Below are 21,497 nucleotides of genomic sequence, written 5' to 3' on the forward strand. Positions count from 1 at the left end.
ACAGACAGAGATCACAAGTAGACAGAGAGGCAGGCAGAGAGAGAGAGAGGGAAGCAGGCTCCCTGCTGAGCAGAGAGCCCGATGCGGGACTCGATCCCAGGACCCTGAGATCATGACCTGAGCCGAAGGCAGTGGCTTAACCCACTGAGCCACCCAGGTGCCCCTATTTTATTTTATTTTTAAAGATTTTATTTATTTATGTGACAGATTACAAGTAGGCAGAGAGGCAGGCAGGGGGTGGGGTGGGGTGGGGGAGCAGGTTCCCTGCTGAGCAGAGAGCCCAATGAGGTCCTCAATCGTAGGACCCTGAGATCATGACCTGAGCCGAAGGCAGAGGCTTAACCCTCTGAGCCACCCAGGTGCCCCAGAGTATCAGTTTTAAAAATTAAACTCATTAAAATGAAATGAAATGAAAACCTGAGTTTGTCAGTTGCACCAGTTGCCCACATGTGGTTGGTAGATACCGCGTGCCCAGCACGGTTCTAAAGCACAGGTTCTTGAGGGTTGCAATTTTTCTTTCATTCTCAGAATCAAGCATAGAGTCCAGCACGTAGAGGTACTGAAATGTTTGTTGAGTGAAGAGCTAGCAGGGTTAGGACTTTCAACAAAGGGACAAATCAAGAGCATAGCAACATGTTTATGGAACAGGAGGGGCCTGGATCCGTGTAGCCCAACTTCTCTGGGATAGACCTCCCTCACCTAAATCCTTTTAAGATTCTAGAGAACCCTCCCATCCAACCCTGTGTGGATGTTTTCACACATCCACGAAACCTTGCAATATCCTTTATACAAAGGGAAATGAGCCACGGGCCAAGCTCTGCCCTACTCGCCTAGTTTGAAATACTCTCCTGCCTTCAGGGAAGAAAGTTGACCAGTAGGACATTGTTGTCACAGATCACAGAAGAACCTGAGAGGCCGCCTGAGCCTCCCTGAGCCACAGAAAAGCACACATGGGTGGGAAGCCAGGGTCAGGCCAGAATGTGTGGACTAGAGGGCTGAGGGTCTGCTGGGGGCCAGCCGGACTGTGATCCTGTGGGGAGACCTCCACCCTCCTGCAGGCCACCCCCTCTGTCTGCCCTCTGTGGCAGGACAGGTGACTGGCCAGGCAGAGGACTCCCCTTCCCCCTTCAGTCACATTCTGTGTGTGACACCATCAACTCCCTGTCACTGTCCTGGCCACGTAGGGACATCCTGCTGACTGGCAGCGCATCTCTGGGACTGCACCTCCTAACCCTGTCCTTGGCTGGGACTGGTTCTGGATTTCCATTCACAACTTCAGTCTCAAGGGTCATTGATTCATTTCCGCTTGAGCTAAAGGGTCTCAGCCACGTGACTGAAGGGCTGAGGCTCCATATGCCCTGAAGGAAACACTGAGACCAGGGTTCCATTTCTCTGGCCCTAGTCCTGGGCGGTAGTTACCACCCACCGATAGTGTGTTCTCCGGGGCTCGTCTTGGGAGGAATTTTCAGACTGGCCTGAGTCCTGGGCTTCCCGGGACAGGCGCTACTTTACACTCCCGGTTTGAAGGACACCGCTCTTTGGCTTTACTTTGGCAGCCAGAGGCTCCCCTCATCCCTGAGATCTGGGCGGCATAGGGGCGAGGCGGAGTGATGCCCAGGCAGAAGAGGGAGAAGGGTGTGCGCTTTCTGTGATTCAGGCTCGCCTCCGAGCGCCCCGCCAGCTCCCAGACCTGGAGAGAGAGCTCCGCACTGGACAGGGAGCCGCGGGCTGTCGGGGAACCCGGGGCGCCCGAGGCCAGGAGGCCATTCCCCACTACACCCCTCCTGCATCCGCCCGGCGACGGCCGACGGAGCGCATCTCTCCGCACAGCGCTGATGCCCAGAGCCTCGGGTGGTGGAGGCTGGCCGGGGCGGGGCACGGCACAGGCGGGGCCTAGGGGCGCAAGTAGGCCCCGCCCCCCCGATGAAATTCCAGCCTAGTTCAGCCTAGGCGTTACGCTGAGACCGAGAAGCGCTTGCAGACCATGGCGGTGATCTTGGGTTACTGGGACATCCGCGGGGTGAGCGAGGGGGCCGCGGGGCTGGGTGGGAAGGAGATGAACGGGGGCAGGAAATGCTGTGCGGTAGACACCAATACAACCAGAATGTTCCTGCTCAGGACTGGCTGCAGTTCAGTCCTTTCCAGCGGTCTGTCCTTCTCAGGTGGGCACGTTTCTGAATCCCCTGTGTGTGTGTGTGTGTGTGGCGGGGTGGGGGTGGGGGCAGCGGGGAGATGAGGAGGGGGTGCCGATGCATGTATGTGCACGTGCTCGCGGGTGGGGGCCCTGGCGTCTGTGAGGGTACCTGCAGCTGTTAAAGGCACCGACCTTGGGCGTCTCTGGCAGCTGGCTCACGCGATCCGCCTGCTCCTGGAGTACACAGACTCACCCTATGAGGAGAAGAAGTACACCATGGGGGACGGTAATAGCATCCACCTCGCAGTCTGACTTTTGCCCTATTCCTGCTGATCTGGTACCCAGCACCCCATGCCCTGGCCACCTGCAGCTCCCTCTGCCGCCCTCCCCCAGCTGGAGCAGGGCCTGCCCTTCCCTAACTCCTTCCAGGTGCCGCTGGCCTTAGGAGGCAGGACATGAGAGGGCATTGCTGGACCCCCTGTATGGGGTTTGGGATGGGTTCCCCCTAGGGTTTGCATAAACATTTTGTAAACCTATTCATGCAGGTTCCAGAATTATGAGTGTTCTTTGCCCCCAGACCTGGACTGTGAGACTTAGTGTTCCCGATTCCAGATCCCCCTCTTGGAGAGCTTGGCCACTGATCCTTGATGGGCGTCCCCCAACCCCCAACCCCCTCCCCAGGCCCAATGAGAGTGGGCTCTGGGGGGTTGGCTTCACTCCATCTTCTCCACCACAGCTCCGGACTATGACAGCAGCCAGTGGCTGAATGAAAAATTCAAGCTGGGCCTGGACTTCCCCAATGTAGGTGCAGGGGGTGGTGACGATGTGGGGGCAAGTGAGAGGGGTGTCTACACTGCCTGCTTTCCCAGCTCCCAGGTGACCAGATTTGCCGGCTTCTGCTAGCTTCTCTGCTTCCTGGTTCTTGTCCCTGCCTGTCCCCCATGCTCTCTGTTCCAGCTCAATCCTCCATTTTACAATGGATTGATTAAACAACTAGCAGGGGCAGGCCGTGTGAGTGCCAGGTTTCGTGTCTCCCCTTTCTTAAGGGAGGGGGTGCCGGGGAGCCCGTGGCCTACCCACCTGCCCGTGTTGTCCTTATAGCTGCCCTACTTAATTGATGGGGCTCACAAGATCACCCAGAGCAACGCCATCCTTCGCTACATTGCCCGCAAACACAACCTATGTGAGTGGGCTGGGGTCGGGATGCGGGGAGCGGTGGGGTGCCCCTGGGCCTGCCTAGGTGGGATGCTGAGGGTGAGAGTCTGTTGTGTGGGCTGTAGGTGGGGAGACAGAAGAGGAGAAGATTCGCATGGACATTTTGGAGAATGAGGTTATGGACAACCGCATATACTTTGCCAGGATCTGCTACAACCCTGACTTTGTGAGTCCTGTCCCTGGGAGCTGGGATGGACAGGGTTTTGAGGGCAGCTGGACTCGTGTGCCATCTACACTGTGTCTCATTGTCCCGTGAACCCCGAGGAGTGACTGATTTCTAAGCCACTCCCTATACTTTCACCAGAGTGACCCTCATATCTCAAGGCATGCGATGAACACTGTGACTCAGTTCCTTAGGGTACTAACCTTAGGGTAGAGTCAGTGCCCAGGGTGGAAATTCGGTTCCTGGATGGTGTGTTTACTTTGTTCGCTCAGCACTGTCTTCCTGACAGCCCCAGGCCTGAGCACAACTGGCCAGCAAGCAGAGCAGGGAGATATGGCTTTGTACCTCCCTCTCCTCTGTCTCTCAAACTCCACACCTTTCCAGGGACTGCTCAAGGGCCGCTGCTATCTGTCCCCCAGCAGGCAGAACTGGGGACTTGTTTCCCCAGGCCATTTCAATTGATTACTTCATTGCCTCTTGGAGATGAGTGGTGGCAGATCTAGGGACAGCAAGGTGGGGTTCTGTGCCTTCCCACAGCCTCCCACAGGTGGATCTGCTGAACACAGCTTGGAGAAATCATCACCTGGGCAATGATGCCCCCTCCAGTGAGGGGCCAGGGCCGCTCACCTCTGGCAGCTGGGGGTCAGGCACAGCCCGGGGACACCTGCCTCTCTGCCATGGGAGTCTGAGTCTAAGGTGCCTCTGTTCTGTGCCTCAGGAGAAACTGAAGCCTGGGTACCTGGAGGGCCTCCCTGACAAGATGAAGCTCTACTCACAGTTTCTGGGGACGAGGCCTTGGTTTGCTGGGGAGAAGGTAAGGGGAAGGCTTTGGGGGGGGGTGGGAAGCTATGGTTTTCCCCAGGTTCAGGGTTAGGTGCTCACTGGACTTTGCCTTTCTTTAGCTCACTTATGTGGATTTCCTGGCTTATGACCTGCTTGATATACTGCGTATGTTCGAGCCCAAGTGCCTGGATGCATTCCCGAACCTGAAGGAGTTTGTGGCCCGCTTTGAGGTGATTTCCTTATCCTTTGTACTATTTATATCTCTCCTGTCTTCCCTCCTTTCACTTGATGCTCTCTTCGTCCTCTTTATAAAATAAAGAATAAGTAGCATTGATTGAGGCTTTGGTATATTGTGATATGTGCTCAGGATCTTACATACTTGGTGCAAAATTAATCTTTACAACATTCCTACATGGTGGAAGACTTGTCACCTGTTATTTACTGGTGTGGAAACTGAGTCTGAGAGGAGAAACCATTTGCTGAAGGTCACAGAGCTGGTTCAGTGTGTGCTGGGCTCTGATTCAGCCAATGGCTTCTGTAGCTAGCAGTCCATGGCTGTCCTTTTCCTGGGCCAGAAGGAAGCTCAGTTTCTTTACTCCCCTGGGTCACAGAGCTCAGGACTCTGGGGACGTAGCAGAGGTCCAGGAGTGTGTGTGGAGCTGGCGTTAGGAGAGTAGAGCTGTGGTAGGGATGACAGTACATAGAGGGGCACAGAAGGCATTTCCTGGGGATCCCCATGCAGCTTTGCAGCAGTCCGATCCCCATCTAGGGCTGCCCTGCCATCCCCAGGAATGTTGTTTGTCCTGGGCTGTGAGTGCCTAGGTGGGGCCACTGTGGAGGGAGTCTGTCTTGAGGCTTCTGTGCTGGGCCCCTTCTTTACCTCCCCATGTCCATGCCCTTCTTCTTTCCCATCAACGGAGATCCTGGGTCAGGGATGGGGCAGGCCATTTCTTTCCAGTCCTGTTGGCCGATCGGATCTTATCCTGGGTGTGAGGCTCTGTGTCAGGCACAGTGGGGATGCCAGGGCAACCCGGGCCTGGAGCCACTGTTCTGGGGCTCAGAGCACTCAGAGAACTCGAGGAACACCCAGCCATGTGTGTTGTGTGTGGCTGGGTGGGTGCTGAAGGAGCAGGGGCTGGACCTCAGCTGATGGCACTGGTCCCTTCGTTCCTCGTTGGAGGGCAGCAGACTGTGCTTTGTGAGTGATGTGGGGCTGGAGGTATTTGTCCAATGGGAGTTTGAGCCTGCAGTATGTTTGTCTTTCGCATTCCTCAGCAAGACATGTGCTTTTTTGACCTGGTTCTTCTCTGGGTGACTGGCCTTGGGTTTGATGCCAGAGCTCCGGGGACTAGCTAGCAGGAGGGACAGAGGATGGCTGTGGGCTACACTCTGTGGCCCCCTGGGTCCAGGCAGTGCCAGGATCTTCAAACACTTTAGAATTCACTGGGCCCATGGTGTGTTGGGACGATGGTGCTCAGACACCCCTGAGAGCCACATGCCCCCCTGGCTGCAACAGGACTGGAGACGAGGTAGTTGGTGCCCATGACATTGGGTTCAGTCAGGCCAGTCAGTTGGACCTTCACCTTTAAGAGGAGTAATTGAGAGTGTGGCCTGGCCTGACTTACATGCTCCCAGCCTCTCCCCCTTCATGCAGGTTTTGCTGAGTCACTGGGTGAGGTCCGGCCTCCCCTACAGGCTGCATGAACGCATTCTGAGGCCTCTGTTCTGCTGGGGTTCCCTGTGTGACAAACCCTGAGAAGCCAGGAAGCTTCCTCTGCAACCGGGGGATGTCTGTGATCCGGAAGGGACAGGGTCTGCTGGAGGACAGAGAAGGAGGGAGGCCAGCAGGGGGAGCCCAGCCCTGGCAAGAGAGCCAGCTGCCCTCCAGCCCTTCCCACCTGGGAGCCCGGGAGCCTGAGGTGGCCGCTGAAGCCACCTGGGCCTCTGCTTCCCTTCTGCTGGATGGTGATAGTGGGCCGTGTCTTGTAGGGTGGTTGGTGGGGGTTCCACACCCATCATCGTGTCTGGGAGATCTAAAGCTCCAGGTGGAGTCTTGTATCTTAGTCAGGTATCCCACAGAGAACTGGACGGGGTGACGTCCCAGAGCCCGGGACCGCAGGGAAAATGTGCCGTGTGTCAGTGCTGACCTCAGAAGGAATAGTCCTGACCTCAGGTTGCCTCTGTGCGGTAGCAGACCAGAGATATGACCTTCTTTTTCCACCCTCAGGGCCTGAAGAAGATCTCTGCCTACATGAAGTCCAGCCGCTTCCTCCCAGGCCCTCTGTTTCTAAAGATTGCCGTGTGGGGCAACAAGTAGGGCCAAGTGGGAGGAGATGCCAGCGAGGGGCCAGAGCTGAGCTTGGTGTGTGTCCCGGAACAGCAGTCTTGCCTCTTTGTCCTTTGGTGCATTCCTTTGTTCCCATGAAATACCTGTCAGTCCCCTTTTCTCCTTCCCAACCCTGTCTTCATCCGGACCCTTTGATGTAACTCTCTACTTCAGCAAATTTCCTTCCCCACCAGTGTTATCCCTCCTGCACTAAAACCAACCAGAGCATTCTTCAATTGGCAGTTGCTGTTCCCTCTCCTGGCCTGGGGAGCTCATCCCCAAGCCCCCCAGGACTGCCCCGAATCCCCGTGTGACCTGGAGAGCAGGCCCGGCTGTCCCAGGGTGGTCCTGCCCAGCCCTGCATGATCTGCAGTAAAGCCTTACTCACTCTGACCTGGCTTGTGTTCTTCTGTTCTGGTCTTTGGAGTCAGGGCCACATGTGTCTGGGGACATGGCGTTCCCTTTCCAGTGTCTGTTGTACCAGCTCAGTGGACCGGGATGTGTGTGAGGTGCCAAGAAAGGGGATATGTAGGATTATAAGGATTCTTGCTTATTTCTGCCTATTTCATATACTTCTGTGCCTGAGCATGAGGTCTCTACAGAACCAGGGAGGCCCTTCTGTGCCTGGGTCCCTCCTTAATGCGGTATTCCTGGAGTGTGTCCTGAAAGCTCGCAGAAGTACTATGTGTGGCTGTCTGAGGGCTCTTTGCGCTTGGGCAGTCCAGTGATAGCGTGGGATCCTGGCCAACTGCACACTGTCACCCTTCCTTGGGTGTTCTCCCTGCTGGAAACCTTTCCTCCATGCCGCCCTTACCATTGTGAAAGGTGAAAGGAAATAAGATCACTAATGTTGAGGAGTTTTCCGAAGCCGCCAGGAGGCTATTCAGGAGATGGACATCCTCATTTATGAAACTGCGAACTTTGAACTGGGCCACACTACAAATATTCCAAGGACTCTGCCCAAATACCTGCAACTTTCTTCGAAAATTCCTATAGATAACATTTCAGGGGGGGTACCCTGTTGGTTTTGACTGGATAATCCTTATCTATAAGCCTTGAATTTATATTGTTTCTTCCCATGTACAAAACCATTTTTTTCCTACAAAGAGTTTTGGGTTTTTTTTTTGTTATTTGTCTGTTTTTTAAAAGATTTATTTATTTGACAGAGATCACAAGTAGGCAGAGAGGCAGGCAGAGGGGGGGGGGGGAAGCAGGCTCCATGCTGAGCAGAGAGGGGCTCGATGTGGGGCTCGATCCCAGGACCCTGGGATCATGACCTGAGCCGAAAGCAGAGGCTTTAACCCACTGAGCCACCTAGGTGCCCCTCTTTTTGTTTTTGTGTTGGTGGTGTAAAGGAAAGCAGAACTTTTTCTTTAAAAACATTTATTTTTTATTTTTTAAAAGATTTTATTTATTTATTTGATAGCGATCACAAGCAGGCAAAGAGGCAGATAGAGAGAGAGGGGGGAAGCAGGCTTCCCACTGAGCAGAGAGCCTGATGCAGGGCTCGATCCCAGGACCCTGAGATCATGACCTGAGCCGAAGGCAGAGGCTTAACCCACTGAGCCACCCAAGCACCCCGAAAGCAGAATGTTTTATCATGATTTTTGCTTCAGCAACTTTGGAACAAATTAAAAGTCCTAAACTCTGGTGCCAGAAAAAAAAAAAAGAGAGAGAGAGAGAGATCTTGCTCAATAATGGCCTTAGCAAACCAATTATATTCAGTTAAGATTAGTTTTCTGCCACCCACACAAGTCACGGTTCTTTGTAAATAACACATACAAATGTCTTTTTAAAAAGATTTATTTATTTATTTTAGAGAGAGTGGGAGTGTGGGGGAGCAAGTGGGGGTGGGGCAGAGGGGGAGGGAGAGGGGAGGCTGACTCCCTACTGAGCATGTGCAGCTGTGACCACATGGGGCTCAATATCACCACTAATGAGATCATGACCTGAGCTGAAACCAAGAGCCGACTGAGACTCCCAGGCTCCCCCATACAAATGTCTTTTAACATCTTTGACTTTTGTTCCCTAGGGGAACACAATTTGGGTTGCTACCCATATCTGCACTCCCTGAATTAAACTCTGAGACCCCAAATACATGCTTATTTCAGCTCTACCTCTTGGTTAACATACATATCTCAATAGAACAAAAAGGGATGAGAATAAAAAGGAAAGAAGTAATAGACATTAGGAGCGACATTAAGTTAAAAGATAAGCAGAGAGAACAAAACTATTAGATCGAATAAACTAGATCCAGATCTAGAAGTGGAGTTGGCCGGTTCTTTTCTGTGAAGGGTTAGATCGGGCATGTTTTTGACTTTGTGGGCCCTGCAGTCTTGGTCACAGTTGCCCCTGGCACTGTAAACTGCAATGTAAGTTTGCAAGGTAAACCGTCAGTTTGCAAGTTCCTTGGCAACTTTCCAGGTGTGATTTGGGACCGTTCTGTGTACAGGAGGACAGGCAGGGACAGAGGCAGGTCATTCCAGTTTGATAGGTGGCCTGTTTACTAAGCATGGGAATTTGTCATGTGATGAGGAGATCTCCATACCCATCTGCCGATTCTTTTTTTTTTTTTTTAAACATTTTATTTATTTGACAGAATACAAGTAGGCAGAGAGGCAGGCAGAGAGAGAGTGAAGGGAAGCAGGCTCCCTACTGAGCAGAGAGCCCGAGGCGGGACTCGATCCCAGGACCCTGGGATCATGACCTGAGCTGAAGGCAAAGGCTTTAACCCACTGAGCCACCCAGGCGCCCCCATCTGCTGATTCTTAAAAAAGTTGATAGAGAGGACTTAACTGGGTCCAGTCACAGGTGCCATCCAGATGGTCTCAGCATCACATCAGTATCTGAAGGCTGCGTCCTCAGGGCAGCTTTGAGGAACAGGGAAGGCAATGGAATGCACCTGTCAGGGATGGGGAATGAAGACTTTCTGATTGCTGGGGTCCAGCCTATGGGTCAACCAGTGGTCACAGTATCTGGATGGACCCCCCCACCCACACAGTCTAGGGTGAAGGCAGCCACGGATAATACATAAATGAATTGGGTGGGCCTGTAATCCAACACAAATTCAAACACAGGTGGCCAGAGTTCCCTGACTCCTGACCCAGAAACTCAAATTAAAAGGGCATAGCTAGGGGCACCTGGGTGGCTCAGGGTGTTAAAGCCTCTGCTTTTGGCTCAGGTCATGACCTTAGGGTCCTGGGATCTAGCCCTACATTGGGCTCTGCTCAGCAGGGAGCCTGCTTCCCTCTTTCTCTCTGTCTGTCTCTCTCTGTCTACTTGTGATCTCTGTCTGTCAAATAAATAAACAAAATCTTTAAAAAAAGAAAATAAAAGGGAATAGGTATACGAAAGCTTAAATGTTACCATTTGGAATTTAAAAAGGTGATTATCTGAGCACCTGGCTGGCTCAGTCGGTAGAGAATGTGACTCTTGATCTCAGGGTCATGAGTCTGAGCCCCATGTTGCGGGTAGAGTTTACTTAAAAAGAAAGAAGAGAAAAAGAAAGAAAGGAAGGGAGGGAGGGAGGAAGGAAAAGGTGATTATTGAAGAAAAGAACGAAATAACTCAGTCCTTTAAAAAGAGGAAGATATAACAAAGATAGTTGTAAATGAAAGCAATTTTCTAAACATGGTCAAAATCGTAAAAGGTAAAATAGTACATTTTAAAGTCCGGGGGTAGAAGTAGTAGAATGTATCTACTTCAAACTGAGGCCGCCAAGAAAGATTACTTTACTGTGGCTAGGATCTAGCAGAGGCCCTAAGATTTGGGATTTTTTGGCATCTGATGACGGGGCCCATACACCATCTAGCATGTGCCTTTCTCTTCTAGAATGGGAGAACAAGACGGGCTCTGAGCACATGGCTGGCTGCCCAGTGTCTTCAGCAGGGATCCGTAATCATTTGCTGTTAATTACAAGTTCCCCGCCTAGTATTTCTCCATTGCCATGGTGTTAGCGGAGAAAGTTGAAGTCGGTAGAGACCCCAAGACAGCAGCTTCCAGAACGTGGAAGTTTATTCTCATTTCACATCTCACGGGGAATGGTCCAGGCTGTTGGCGCTCCATGAGATTATTCAGGGACCCAGGCTCCTTCCATTTTGTGGCTGCTGCCATCCCTGAGGGGACATCCTCTCCTTGGTTGAAGCTGTATCATGAACATGGGAAGGAAAATAGAGAAAAGCCAAGGAAGCAACTTCCCATGATGCAAGTGGGCAGATTGCCTGCCTTACACTCACGAGGTTCAGTTGCGTGGCTATGCCTAGTCACGAGGGTAGACCCTAGTTTGGACAGAAGAATGGATGTTGGTGGCCAACTATAGTCACTCCCACACTCAGAAAAGCAAGGATAAAGGTTACATTCAAATCCACAAGAAACCTTGGGTTTCAGCCAGTGGTTTCAGACAGGTAAGATAGGGTCTAAGGTATGAAACACAAGATCTTTATTTTTGATAAACCTAAAGGGAGTGCCCTATCCTTTAGGGATCCTTGCTGTTGAAACAGGAAAATGACTTATCAGAGGTATCATATTGCTCACTGAATCCCTGAGAGGGCCAGTGAGTTGGCCTTGGAAGCTGGGTGGCCAGGAGATGTGCCTAACCACGTGAGAGACTGTTCTAGAGAAAGCCTCACAGCCATTGCTGGGTACAGACAGTGGAGCTCTGAGCCCTGACAGGCAGCCCCAGATGCCAATGTCTCACCACTGCTGCCACCACTGCTGACCCCTCTACTCCTGTCCTTGCCAGAAAAATAAATTCTCAGGGCCTGCTTCTTTAGAACTGAAATCCTGCACCGCTGTGCACAATTAACAGAACCTGGGTCCCAGGCCTGTGCCTCAGCCACAAGGAGGGGCTGGAAAAGCAATTGGATTAATTAGGATTAAGTTCTGCTCTATAGAACTAGATAATAACCTTGGCTTATATGGTTTATTTCTCATGCAAAGAAAGGTCTGGAGGCAGCCAGGTAAATACTGGTCGTGTTGGCTTCATTTTAGCCTTAATGGCCTAGCTTAGCTTTATGCTGCCCTCATTCTCAGCATGTGGTGTTCTTTCTTTTTGTCACCTCATGGCCTCCGGTGGCTGCTAGAGCCCCCCACTACATCTGCATTCCAAACAACAGGGGGAAGAAAGAGGAATGGGGGTTGCTTTTTTTCTCTTGAGGAAACTTTCTGGAAGTAAAGTATAACACTTCCATTTATACCTCACTGGCCAGAGATTTAATCAGGTTGGAAATGATATCTTTTACCTGAGAAGCAATCTCTGCTGGCAGAAATGGGGGGTCGTGACAGCAGAAGTTGGGGAGACAGATCTCAAGAGTCCACTGGTAGTCTTCTACCATGGGGAGATGGGATTTAAACCTGAGATATTCCCCACCTGTAGGCAAGACTGTAGGAAGGATGTTTCAAAGATGCAGAAGACAGGTTGCTGGGTGGCTCAGTCAGTTAAGCGTCTGCCTTCAGCTCAGGTCATGATCCCAGGGTCCTGGGATTGAGCCCCGTGAGGCCCTCGACGGACTCCCAGCTCAGTGGGAAGCCTGCTTCTCCCTCTGCCATATCGCCCCTCCTCATTCTCTCTCTGTCAAATAAATAAATAAAAATCTTTAAAAACATAAACGCTTTCTTTCTTTTCCGTATGTGCGTATCCAAACAAAAGCCACCACCATAAAATCCTCTTGCAACCATCCCTTATACAAACAAAAACATTCACCCTCTTTTACCCAAAACAGGAAAATTCAGAGTGTCATCAACCACTGCATCCAGTTCCAATTTGGAGATCTTTGAGAAACGTTCAGGTTGATATTTTGAAAATGACCGTCTAAAGTTATGTGATGTCACGTCAATGTCATGTCATGTCAATGACCCCAGTTGGCCCTGTAGAAAATAGTAAGGGAATGGGAGGTAGAAAAAGGAAAATTAGGTGAGTGCAATAATATAGTAGAAAACAGCCTGCACTCAGATTTGCAGATCAGCTGTTATGCATTTATTTGTATCTATTTACATCTTGCATTTATTTAATACTTAACAGATGCCCTTCTTTGTTGAATTCCAAAGGGATGGTGCATAATAAGGCTTTTTATACTTGGATATCAACAAACTAAAGGCACTCCCTGGATTGGCCTCTTTTTTTTTTTTTTGGTAAAGATTTTATTTATTGGTCAGAGAGAGAGAGCACAAGGGGCAGGCAGAGGGAGAAGCAGGCTCCCTGATGAGCAAGGAACCCAATTCTATGCGGGACTCCATCCCAGGACCCTGGGATCATGACCTGAGCTGAAGGCAGACACTTAACTGACTGAGCCACCCAGGTGTCCCTGGATTGAGCTGTTTTTTTGGTCTCCATCCCTCTGATCATCACACTTTCAGGTTCACTGTCATCCCACTTTGTTAGCCCACCTTTTCCTAACTCACGTGACATGATGAATGAAACCTTTGCTGAAGACAGACACTCAGAGACCAGCCAGCTGCTACATTGTGACTTAAGACCTGGGAGGCAGAGAATAAGAGGGGCCGATCCTTATGGATTCCAGGACAACTCTTCCTGGAATGCTAAATGCCATATTCCTAGCTAGCCAGATCTGGCTTTTCCCAACAGATTCCACCTTGTGAGGTAGCCCCAGCAATATCCCGATAAATCTCAGTTCCATCCTAAAGGCCCAGGGCCCGCACACCCTGTGTTTCCCACATTCTTCTTGTTCTCTTTCCATTTGAAACATAATTTTGAAAGGAAGCAGATAGGGCCTCGGTCACAGTTTAAAAAATATTAACGCAGTTTGGAAGCATTAAACCATACAAGAAAAAGTACAGACCTATTTGAGTTGTGCTTGAGACCTCTAACACAAGACGAACGTTATCCTGTTTGCTTTAATCCAATCCCTGTGCACCACTGAAAACACTCCCTACTAACGACCTGCGGCTGGCCTCTGCCTCCATGTGGGGTGACACAGCAGCCCTTATTTACCTGAAATTCAAATATACACACATCCATTTAATCTTTTCTTCTGGATTACATCCAACATGAGTCAACTGTAATTATTTTCATGGAAAATGCCAAAAGAACACTGACAGCCCATCCCTGTTGGCTTTTAGAATTGTTCCATTCGAGGGACGCCTGGCTGGCTGTTAGTTGAGTGTCTGCCTTCCTCGCAGGTCATGAGCCCAGGGTCCTGGGATCCAGCCCGGGCATTACACCCTGCTCAGCGGGAAGCCTGCTTCTCCCTCTCCCCGCTGCTCATGCTCTCTCTCAAACAAGTAAAAATCTTAAAAAAAAAAAAAAAAAGTTGCATTCCAATTTGTCCTAAGCAAGGAATAAGCCAGACTCTAGAATCATTGAAACCCACTCTCCATGCTTGGAACTCTTTTGCTGACCCTTGGGACCTCCCTGAACCTGGGCTTTTGTCCTGACTTTAAACACTTCTACCTGGACCATCTCTACCTGTTTTAAAACCAGAACATTCCATTTTTCCAGAATGGGGGAGAATGTGAAAAGGTTTTTTGAGAGCAGTAAGCGCTTATTTGAAGCAAACTCCTTTTCTCCTTCCAATTCTCTTTGGAACAGAGTGGAGTCAATGCATTGTGAGTGTCTGCTTTGTGTTGGGCTCTATACAAGCACTAAATATAAAAATTTGCTGAAGACACATGTGCCTGCTCCCAGGCAACTTAGAGTTTAGTAGCGGAGACAGACTTTTAAAGATTTTATTTATTTATTTGACAGAGAGATCACAAGTAGGCAGAGAGGCAGGCAGAGAGAGAGGGAAGCAGGCTCCCAGCTGAGCAGAGAGCCCAATGCGGGGCTCGATCCCAGGGCCCTGAGGATCCCAGGATCCTGACCTGAGCTGAAGGCAAAGGCTTAACCCACTGAGCCACCCAGGTGCCCTAGAGACAGACTTTTAAACAAGCAATTAGAGTTCAGTGTGGTAAGTTGATGGGAGAAAACACTGAATCCTAAAGGAAGAGAGATTTAAAATAACTGTTAATTTTGTCTGGGGGAGGACAGATGTCAGTCCTCAACCAAATCTCAGTGGTTTTTCTTTTTTAAGTTTGTTTTCTTTTAATTTATTTATTTCAGAGAGAGAGAAAGCACCAGAAGGGGAATGGGCAGAGGGAGAGGCAGACTCCCTGCTGAGTAGGTAGCCCAACTTAGGACTTGATCCCAGGACCCCAGGATCATGACCTGAACCGAAGGCAGATACTCAACCAACTGAACCACCCAGGCACCCCATCAGTGGTTTAATATACATTCATTTCTGACTCATACTTCATGTTGGATGTGGTCAACAGGGGCCCTGCTCCTTGTTGTCTGTCATACAGGTAGAAACTTCAGCCTGATACCTGCTCACAGAGACATCACAGCGATAGGGAGTGGATAGGGCAACTCATGCTCGCCCTCTTAAAGCTTCTGCCTGGAATATGTATGTAATTTCTCCTCGCATTTAATTGACCAAAGCAAGTCACAGGGTTTCACTTAAGAGAAAGAGGGTAGTGAAGCTTTCCCCAAAGGAAAACGATCACAAATCTTTGGTGATCATCACTAACCATTTTGGTGGGGAATGTCAGTTGTGGCCTCCAGAGGCAGCGACTTCTAAGCTTACCTTAGAAGATGAATGGTCATTAGGCAGGCAGGGCTGGAGCAAAAGCATTCCAGGCAGAGGGAACAGCAGGTACAAAAGCGTGGAGATAAAAGAGAACATGGTACTTTTGGATTATTTATATTTACAAATGTATGTACCATTGGTCTGTTCCGAGTGCTCTAGAAATATTGGCTTCATTCTCCTAATAACCCAGTAAGGGAGGGTTCACTTATGGGAGAAGGCATTGAGGCAGAGGAGGCCAGAAATTACTGGGGCAGAGCCAGGATCTCTACCCAGGCAGCCTCCAGACCCCGGAAGCTTGCTTCTCCTTAGGGAATTCAGCAAGGCTCGTAGCCAGTGCTGCGGGGCAGGGACAAGACAGAGGTCAGATTATGAAGGATAACTAAAGCAGGGGAGGGCCATGAGCACATTTGCGCGTTAGAGAAATCACTGGCTAATGGTCCATTCCTTCTCTCTTCTCTACCATCCATCTCCAGCTAAATCCCTTTAGCTGGTGTGGCTCAATGACCCACCTAGTCCTGCAGATGAAGGATAAGGAGTGTGTAATTTCTGTGCCAAATGCAGACGTTCTGGCAGGCCCTCGAGCTGGCTGTCGAGGCAGATCCGTCCATCCACATCAGTGTCCCCTAGGCCATCCCATCAATGAGATAGTTCTATGACTCATTTCTCTTGAGTCCCATAAGCTATTTCTTTCTTGTTTTTTTTTTTTTTTAAATCTTTATTTATTTATTTGACAGAGAGAGATCACAAGTAGGCAGAGAGGCAGGCAGAGAAAGAGGAGGAAGCAGGCTCCCGGCTGAGCAGAGAGCCCGATGCGGGCTAGATCCCAGGACCCTGGGATCATGACCTGAGCCTGAAGGCAGAGGCTTTAACCCACTGAGCCACCCAGGCGACCCAGGCTATTTCTTTCTGAACTGGGAGTGCCTTAATCCAGCTGCTCAGCCTTCAACAATGAACACAGGTGAATTTCCCTAATACTTTGGGAGACCTGCTCTACCACATTTAAAGCGCTGATTAAAGGTTTTTGTTTTCATTTGAAAGCTCTTATGGATGTACTTGTACAACCCCATTGTTGGTAGACTAATTTCTCAATGTTTGTGTGTTGCCTGCCTCTGGGATGACAGGGCATGAGCTTCCCTTCCTTGCTTGGAGGCCACCACTGTGACAGTAGTCTCTTTCCCACCTGTGTTAGAGTCAGTGTTGGGGGTGGGTTGGGGCCCGAGGGAACTGCAGCTCCTGTAGAATGGATCTGTTCCTCTCAGTGTCCTTCCCAGCTTCCTGGGCTAGTAAGGTCACTGGTTTTGTATAACCGTTTAGTGGATTTTCACTAACAAACATAATGACTAGAAAAAGTTGGAACATGTGATTTACCCATTATCCACCTGGAATTCATGTGAAATCCATTTCCCTGGCAGATGTATGCTTTTTAAACCTCTCCCTTCTAACTGCCTTGTGACTGTTTTCTGCCACCCATCTCTCCCAGGAGTCTTCTCTCAGAGGACCACGCGGCCAATTTCCTGTTTCCTTGCCTTCTTCCCTGTGGGGAACAGACAGTCCCCCATAATCCCACCCCCTGGCGCTCACGTTCTTGTGAGAAATTCTCTCCCCCTGGGCGTGGGTGGGACCAGTGATTTGCTTCTAACAGAGGAACCCAAAGGTGATGGGATGTTGCTTCCATGATTACATTACACAGGGCTGTAGCAGCCATCTTCCCAGGAGACTTTCCCTTTTACCAGCGTTAATGAAGCAGGAAGTCCCCTTTCCAAGGAACCCAGGGTGGCCCCCAGCTGACAGCCAGCAAGAACCTAACACCCTCTCTCTGTCCAACAGGTCATAAGAAACTAAATTCTATCAGCAATCTCGTGTCTCAGAAGCAGGTCATTCTTGATCTGAGATCTCAATCTTGAGCCTCGAGATGAGATCATAGCCCCAGCTGACACACAGACCGTGGCTTTCAGATGAACCCCTGAAGCAGAGGACCCTGTAGAGATGTGCCCAGACTCCTAACCCACAGAAACCGTAAGATAGTGTGTGTGGTTTTCAGCGTGAAATCGGTGGTAATATTGTTACACAGCAATAAATCACTCATTCCCTTTCTGACTTCCGGTCACATCCTCTATCTAGTGACAGACACATTCTCAACTCCTCCCGCCTTCCCTAAACCCTCAAGTCCTTCCCTTCCCTGAGGACACACTTCACCCACTCAGATTATGGAAATTCATGTCAATAGTTCATGGGTCACCGAGAAACTCCAGCTTCATACCTCTCCTGGCCAATGGTTCCCCGTATCCAAGATACGGCCCTAGGTATCTAACTACTGTCACCGGTGCTGACAACAGGTGGCAGTTGAACCACCTGCTTAATACCTTGTGTCTAATACCTCCTGAGGCCACCCTCCTGACATCACCTGACCATTCAGACCCTCTGTCCTTGAGAGGAAACAGAGAGAGAGAGACCTCTCCCAAGAGAGATCTTTGCCTCCTGGTCCACTGAGGACAGCAATCTGGCCCTCAGGTCACTGTCTAAGACTGGAAACCACTTAAAGACTTTGCATATGGAGTGTGGTGCCAAATAAGTCTCCAGAGGAGTTCACTTCCCCTTAGTTTCTCTTATACAGTAATATATGAACACACTCCCTTTGTTAAAAGAGAAAATAGACGTCCAGGTGGCCAACAGACACATGAAGAGGGGCTTGATATCACTCATCATCAGGGAAATGCCTCACACCTGTCAGAATGGCTAGACTAAAAAAGACAAGAAATAACAAGTGTTGGCGAGGATGAGAAGAAAAGGGGAACTTTGTGTACCCGTGGTGGGAATGCAAACTGGTGCCGCCACTGGAAAACAGTATGGAGTTTCCCCAAAAAGTTAAAAATAGAAATGTTGTATGATCCAATAATTCCACTATTGGGTTATTTACCAGAAGAAAACAAAAACACCAATTCAAAAAGATACATGCATGCTATGTTTCTAGCAGCATTATTTACAATAAAATGTGGAAGCAACCCAAGTGTCTATCAATAGAGGAATGGATATGGAAGATGTGGTGTATGCATACAATGGAATATTACCCATATAAAAGAATGGGATTTCGCCATTTGTGATGACATGGATGGGCCTAGAGGGTATTATGCCAAGTGAAATAAGTCAGACAGAGAAAGATTTTATAGATACATGGACTCAAAAACCAAAACAAATGTAAAAATGAAACAAACAACCCCTAAGCAGACTTAAATAGAGAGAGCAAACTGGTGGTTGCCAGAAGGAAGGTGGGTGGGGGATGGGTGAAATGGATAAATGGAATGAAGATGTACAAACTTCCCATTATAAAATAAATAAGGCATGGAGATTAAAAGCACAGTATAGGAAATATAGCTATACATTGTATTGTGACAGATGGGGACTACACTTCCTGTGGTGGGCACTGAGTAGTGTAGAGTTGCTGAATCGCTATGTTGTCCACCTGAAGCTAATAGAACATTCTATGTTAACTGTACAGCAATAAAAAATAGATATATATAGCACAGTAACACAAGCAAAACATGGAATTCACCCTTTTGAAATGTACATTTCAGTACAGATGGTCCCCAGTGCATAATGGTTCTACAAAGGAAAAAAAAAAAAAGAGAAATCTTTAGTCCTATCTCTAAGATCCCCTTTAACTTCCATCCTGAAGCCTGGGGCTCTCTCCCATTGGCCTAAAGTAAGCATTTTTCAGTGTGTCCTTCCAGCCCTTTTTGTTTCTTTCTTTTCTTTTTTTAAGATTTATTTATTTTAGAGAGAGAGAGCACAAGCTGGCAGGGCGGAGGGAGAGAAAATCTCAAGAAGTCTCCATGCTAAGTGTAGGGCCCAATGTAGGGCTCGATCTCATGACCCCAAGATCACAACTTGAGCTGAAACCAAGAGTTGGGTGCTTAACCGACTGTGTCACCCACATGCCCCCTTCCAAGTATTTTTCTACTCATTCACAAACATAAATGTATCTGTAGAAAATGCTTACCTTATGGTTTCCTTCTTTAAAATGCAAAAGATTTTGCACCGAACATGCTTAGCTGCAAACTAATTTTTAAAATTCAACAATGTGTCTTGGGGGCTTTCCACATCAGTTCACACAGTTCAATTTCATTCTTTAGTTGCCTTCTGGTATTCCATGATACTGATGGGCATGGACAGGATTTTCACCTGTTCCCACAAACCATACCACAGTCTTAGCATATGGCTTAGGTGTATGGGGAGGTTTTCACCAGAATGGAAATTGTTGGGTTACAGGACGTGATTTGATTTTTAGAAGATGTTGGCAAACTGTCCTCCAGTGTAACTAACTGATTTACAGGCTCACAGGCAGGAAATGCCAACACTTCACAAACATCTTAGTTTTTGTTCATTTGATAGATGGAAAATGGTCTCTCACTGTTATAATCTGCAGTTCTTGGATTATAAACATCTGTTTAATACTTTTTTTGGCTAGCACATTTCTTTTTCTGTAAATCATTTGTTCATAGATTTCTGTCCATTTAAAAAAAGTCTTAATGATTTATAGGAGTTCTTTATATAGTCTTTATACTGGTACTTTATTTTTGTCTTTGTTTTGTCCTTTTTTGTCTCATTTGCCATCTTGTCATTTAATTATACTTATTTGTCCTTGTCATAGAAAATTCTTTTTTTTTAATTTTTATTTATTTATTTATTTATTTAATTTTTTAAAAAGATTTTATTTATTTATTTGACAGACAGAGATCACAAGTAGGCAGAGAGGCAGGCAGAGAGAGAGAGGGGGAAGCAGGCTCCCTGCCGAGCAGAGAGCCCGATGCGGGGCTCGATCCCAGGACCCTGGGATCATGACCTGAGGCGAAGGCAGAGGCTTTAACCCACTGAGCCACCCAGTAGAAAATTCTTAAATACTGTTCAATTTGCAAATCTTTCCCTTTCTGGCTTTTTGTTTTTATGTCCTATTTAGAGAAACCTACCTTAACATCACAAATATTCTTACATTTTCTTGAACACTTCTATAACTCTGTTTAATGTTGGGACTGAATTGAAGATGAGTTAGTTTTAGTGAATGGTTTGAGGTTAGGGGTCTATTTTTTTAAAATTTCTTTTCAGTGTTCCAGAATTCATTGTTTATGTACCACACCCAATACTCCATGCAATATGTGCCCTCCATAATATCCACCACCAGGCTCACACAACCTCCCACCCCCCGCCCCTCCAAAACCCTCAGTTTGTTTCTCAGAGTCCACAGTCTCCCATGGTCCGTCTCCCCCTCCAATTTTCCCCAACTCCCTTCTCCTCTCCATCTCCCCATGTCCTCCATGTTATTCCTTATGCTCCACAAATAAGTGAAACCATATGATAATTGACTCTCTCTGCTTGACTTATTTCACTCAGCATAATCTCTTCCAGTCCCGTCCATGTTGCTACAAAAGTTGGGTATTCATCCTTTCTGATGGAGGCATAATACTCCATAGTGTATATGGACCACATCTTCCTTATCCATTCGTCCGTTGAAGGGCATCTTGGTTCTTTCCACAGTTTGGCGACCGTGGCCATTGCTGCTATAAACATTGGGGTACAGATGACCCTTCTTTTCACTACATCTGTATCTTTGGGGTAAATACCCAGTAGTGCGATTGCAGGGTCATAGGGAAGTTCCATTTTTAATTTCTTAAGGAATCTCCACAGTTTTCTAAAGTGCCTGCACCAACTTGCATTTAAGGTAGGGGTCTATTATTATTATTATTATTATTATTAAAGGTTTTATTCATTCATTTTATTTACTTGAGAAAGCACGCAAGTGCACCCCAGTGTGAGGCTCAGTCCCATGACCCTGAGATCATGACCTGAGTTGAAACCAAGAGTGGGACACTTAACCGAGCCACCCAGAAGCCCCACTATCATTTTTAATTGGTAAGTAATTGCCCCAATCTTACTTATTGGTTAGCTCACCAGTTTGAAATTCCATCTTTTATCACGCTACATTCCCACGTATAAGGGTCTGTTTCTGAACTTCAGTTCTGCAAAATCCACAGTCCCATACAGTTTCATTTGTTATCTATGCCACATCTTTACAGGGCTCTAGTCCCATGGAATGGACCTGTTCTCTACAGTTGCACAATCTCACCTTTGTTTCTAGTGCTCGGTCTCAGGACTTGGGCAAGCACCTCTAGCTTGGAACACAGTTGTGGTGTAAGGGGATTGTCAGTGTTGCAGGGATTGGATTCACATCTTGGAAATTTTCCACATATCCTTACTCTCTTCTGGCCTTTACTCCCAAAAGAAATTCCAGCTAGACACCAG

At 48.4% G+C, this 21,497-nt stretch overlaps 1 protein-coding gene across 2 annotated transcripts; it reads left to right on the forward strand.

The window, feature by feature from the left end:
* The first annotated feature begins 1,918 nt into the window (after positions 1–1,918).
* On the forward strand, positions 1,919–6,857 carry LOC111143242 (glutathione S-transferase Mu 1). 2 transcript variants are annotated; one of them, XM_022496847.1, is made up of 8 exons: positions 1,919–2,020; positions 2,345–2,420; positions 2,871–2,935; positions 3,236–3,317; positions 3,415–3,515; positions 4,231–4,326; positions 4,415–4,525; positions 6,523–6,857. In XM_022496847.1, the coding sequence occupies exons 1-8, from the start codon at positions 1,985–1,987 to the stop codon at positions 6,610–6,612; spliced, it is 657 nt and encodes a 218-aa protein (XP_022352555.1). In that variant the 5' UTR covers positions 1,919–1,984; the 3' UTR covers positions 6,613–6,857. The 2 variants fall into 2 exon arrangements, with proteins under 2 accessions (XP_022352555.1, XP_022352556.1); XM_022496848.1 differs by lacking the exon at positions 4,415–4,525 and having other exon boundaries at positions 6,523–6,612.
* Positions 6,858–21,497: the final 14,640 nt, after the last annotated feature.

This window comes from Enhydra lutris, unplaced genomic scaffold (assembly GCF_002288905.1).
Source record: "Enhydra lutris kenyoni isolate GAN:26980312 unplaced genomic scaffold, ASM228890v2 scaffoldscaffold9, whole genome shotgun sequence".
NCBI classification, from domain to species: Eukaryota; Metazoa; Chordata; class Mammalia; order Carnivora; family Mustelidae; genus Enhydra; species Enhydra lutris.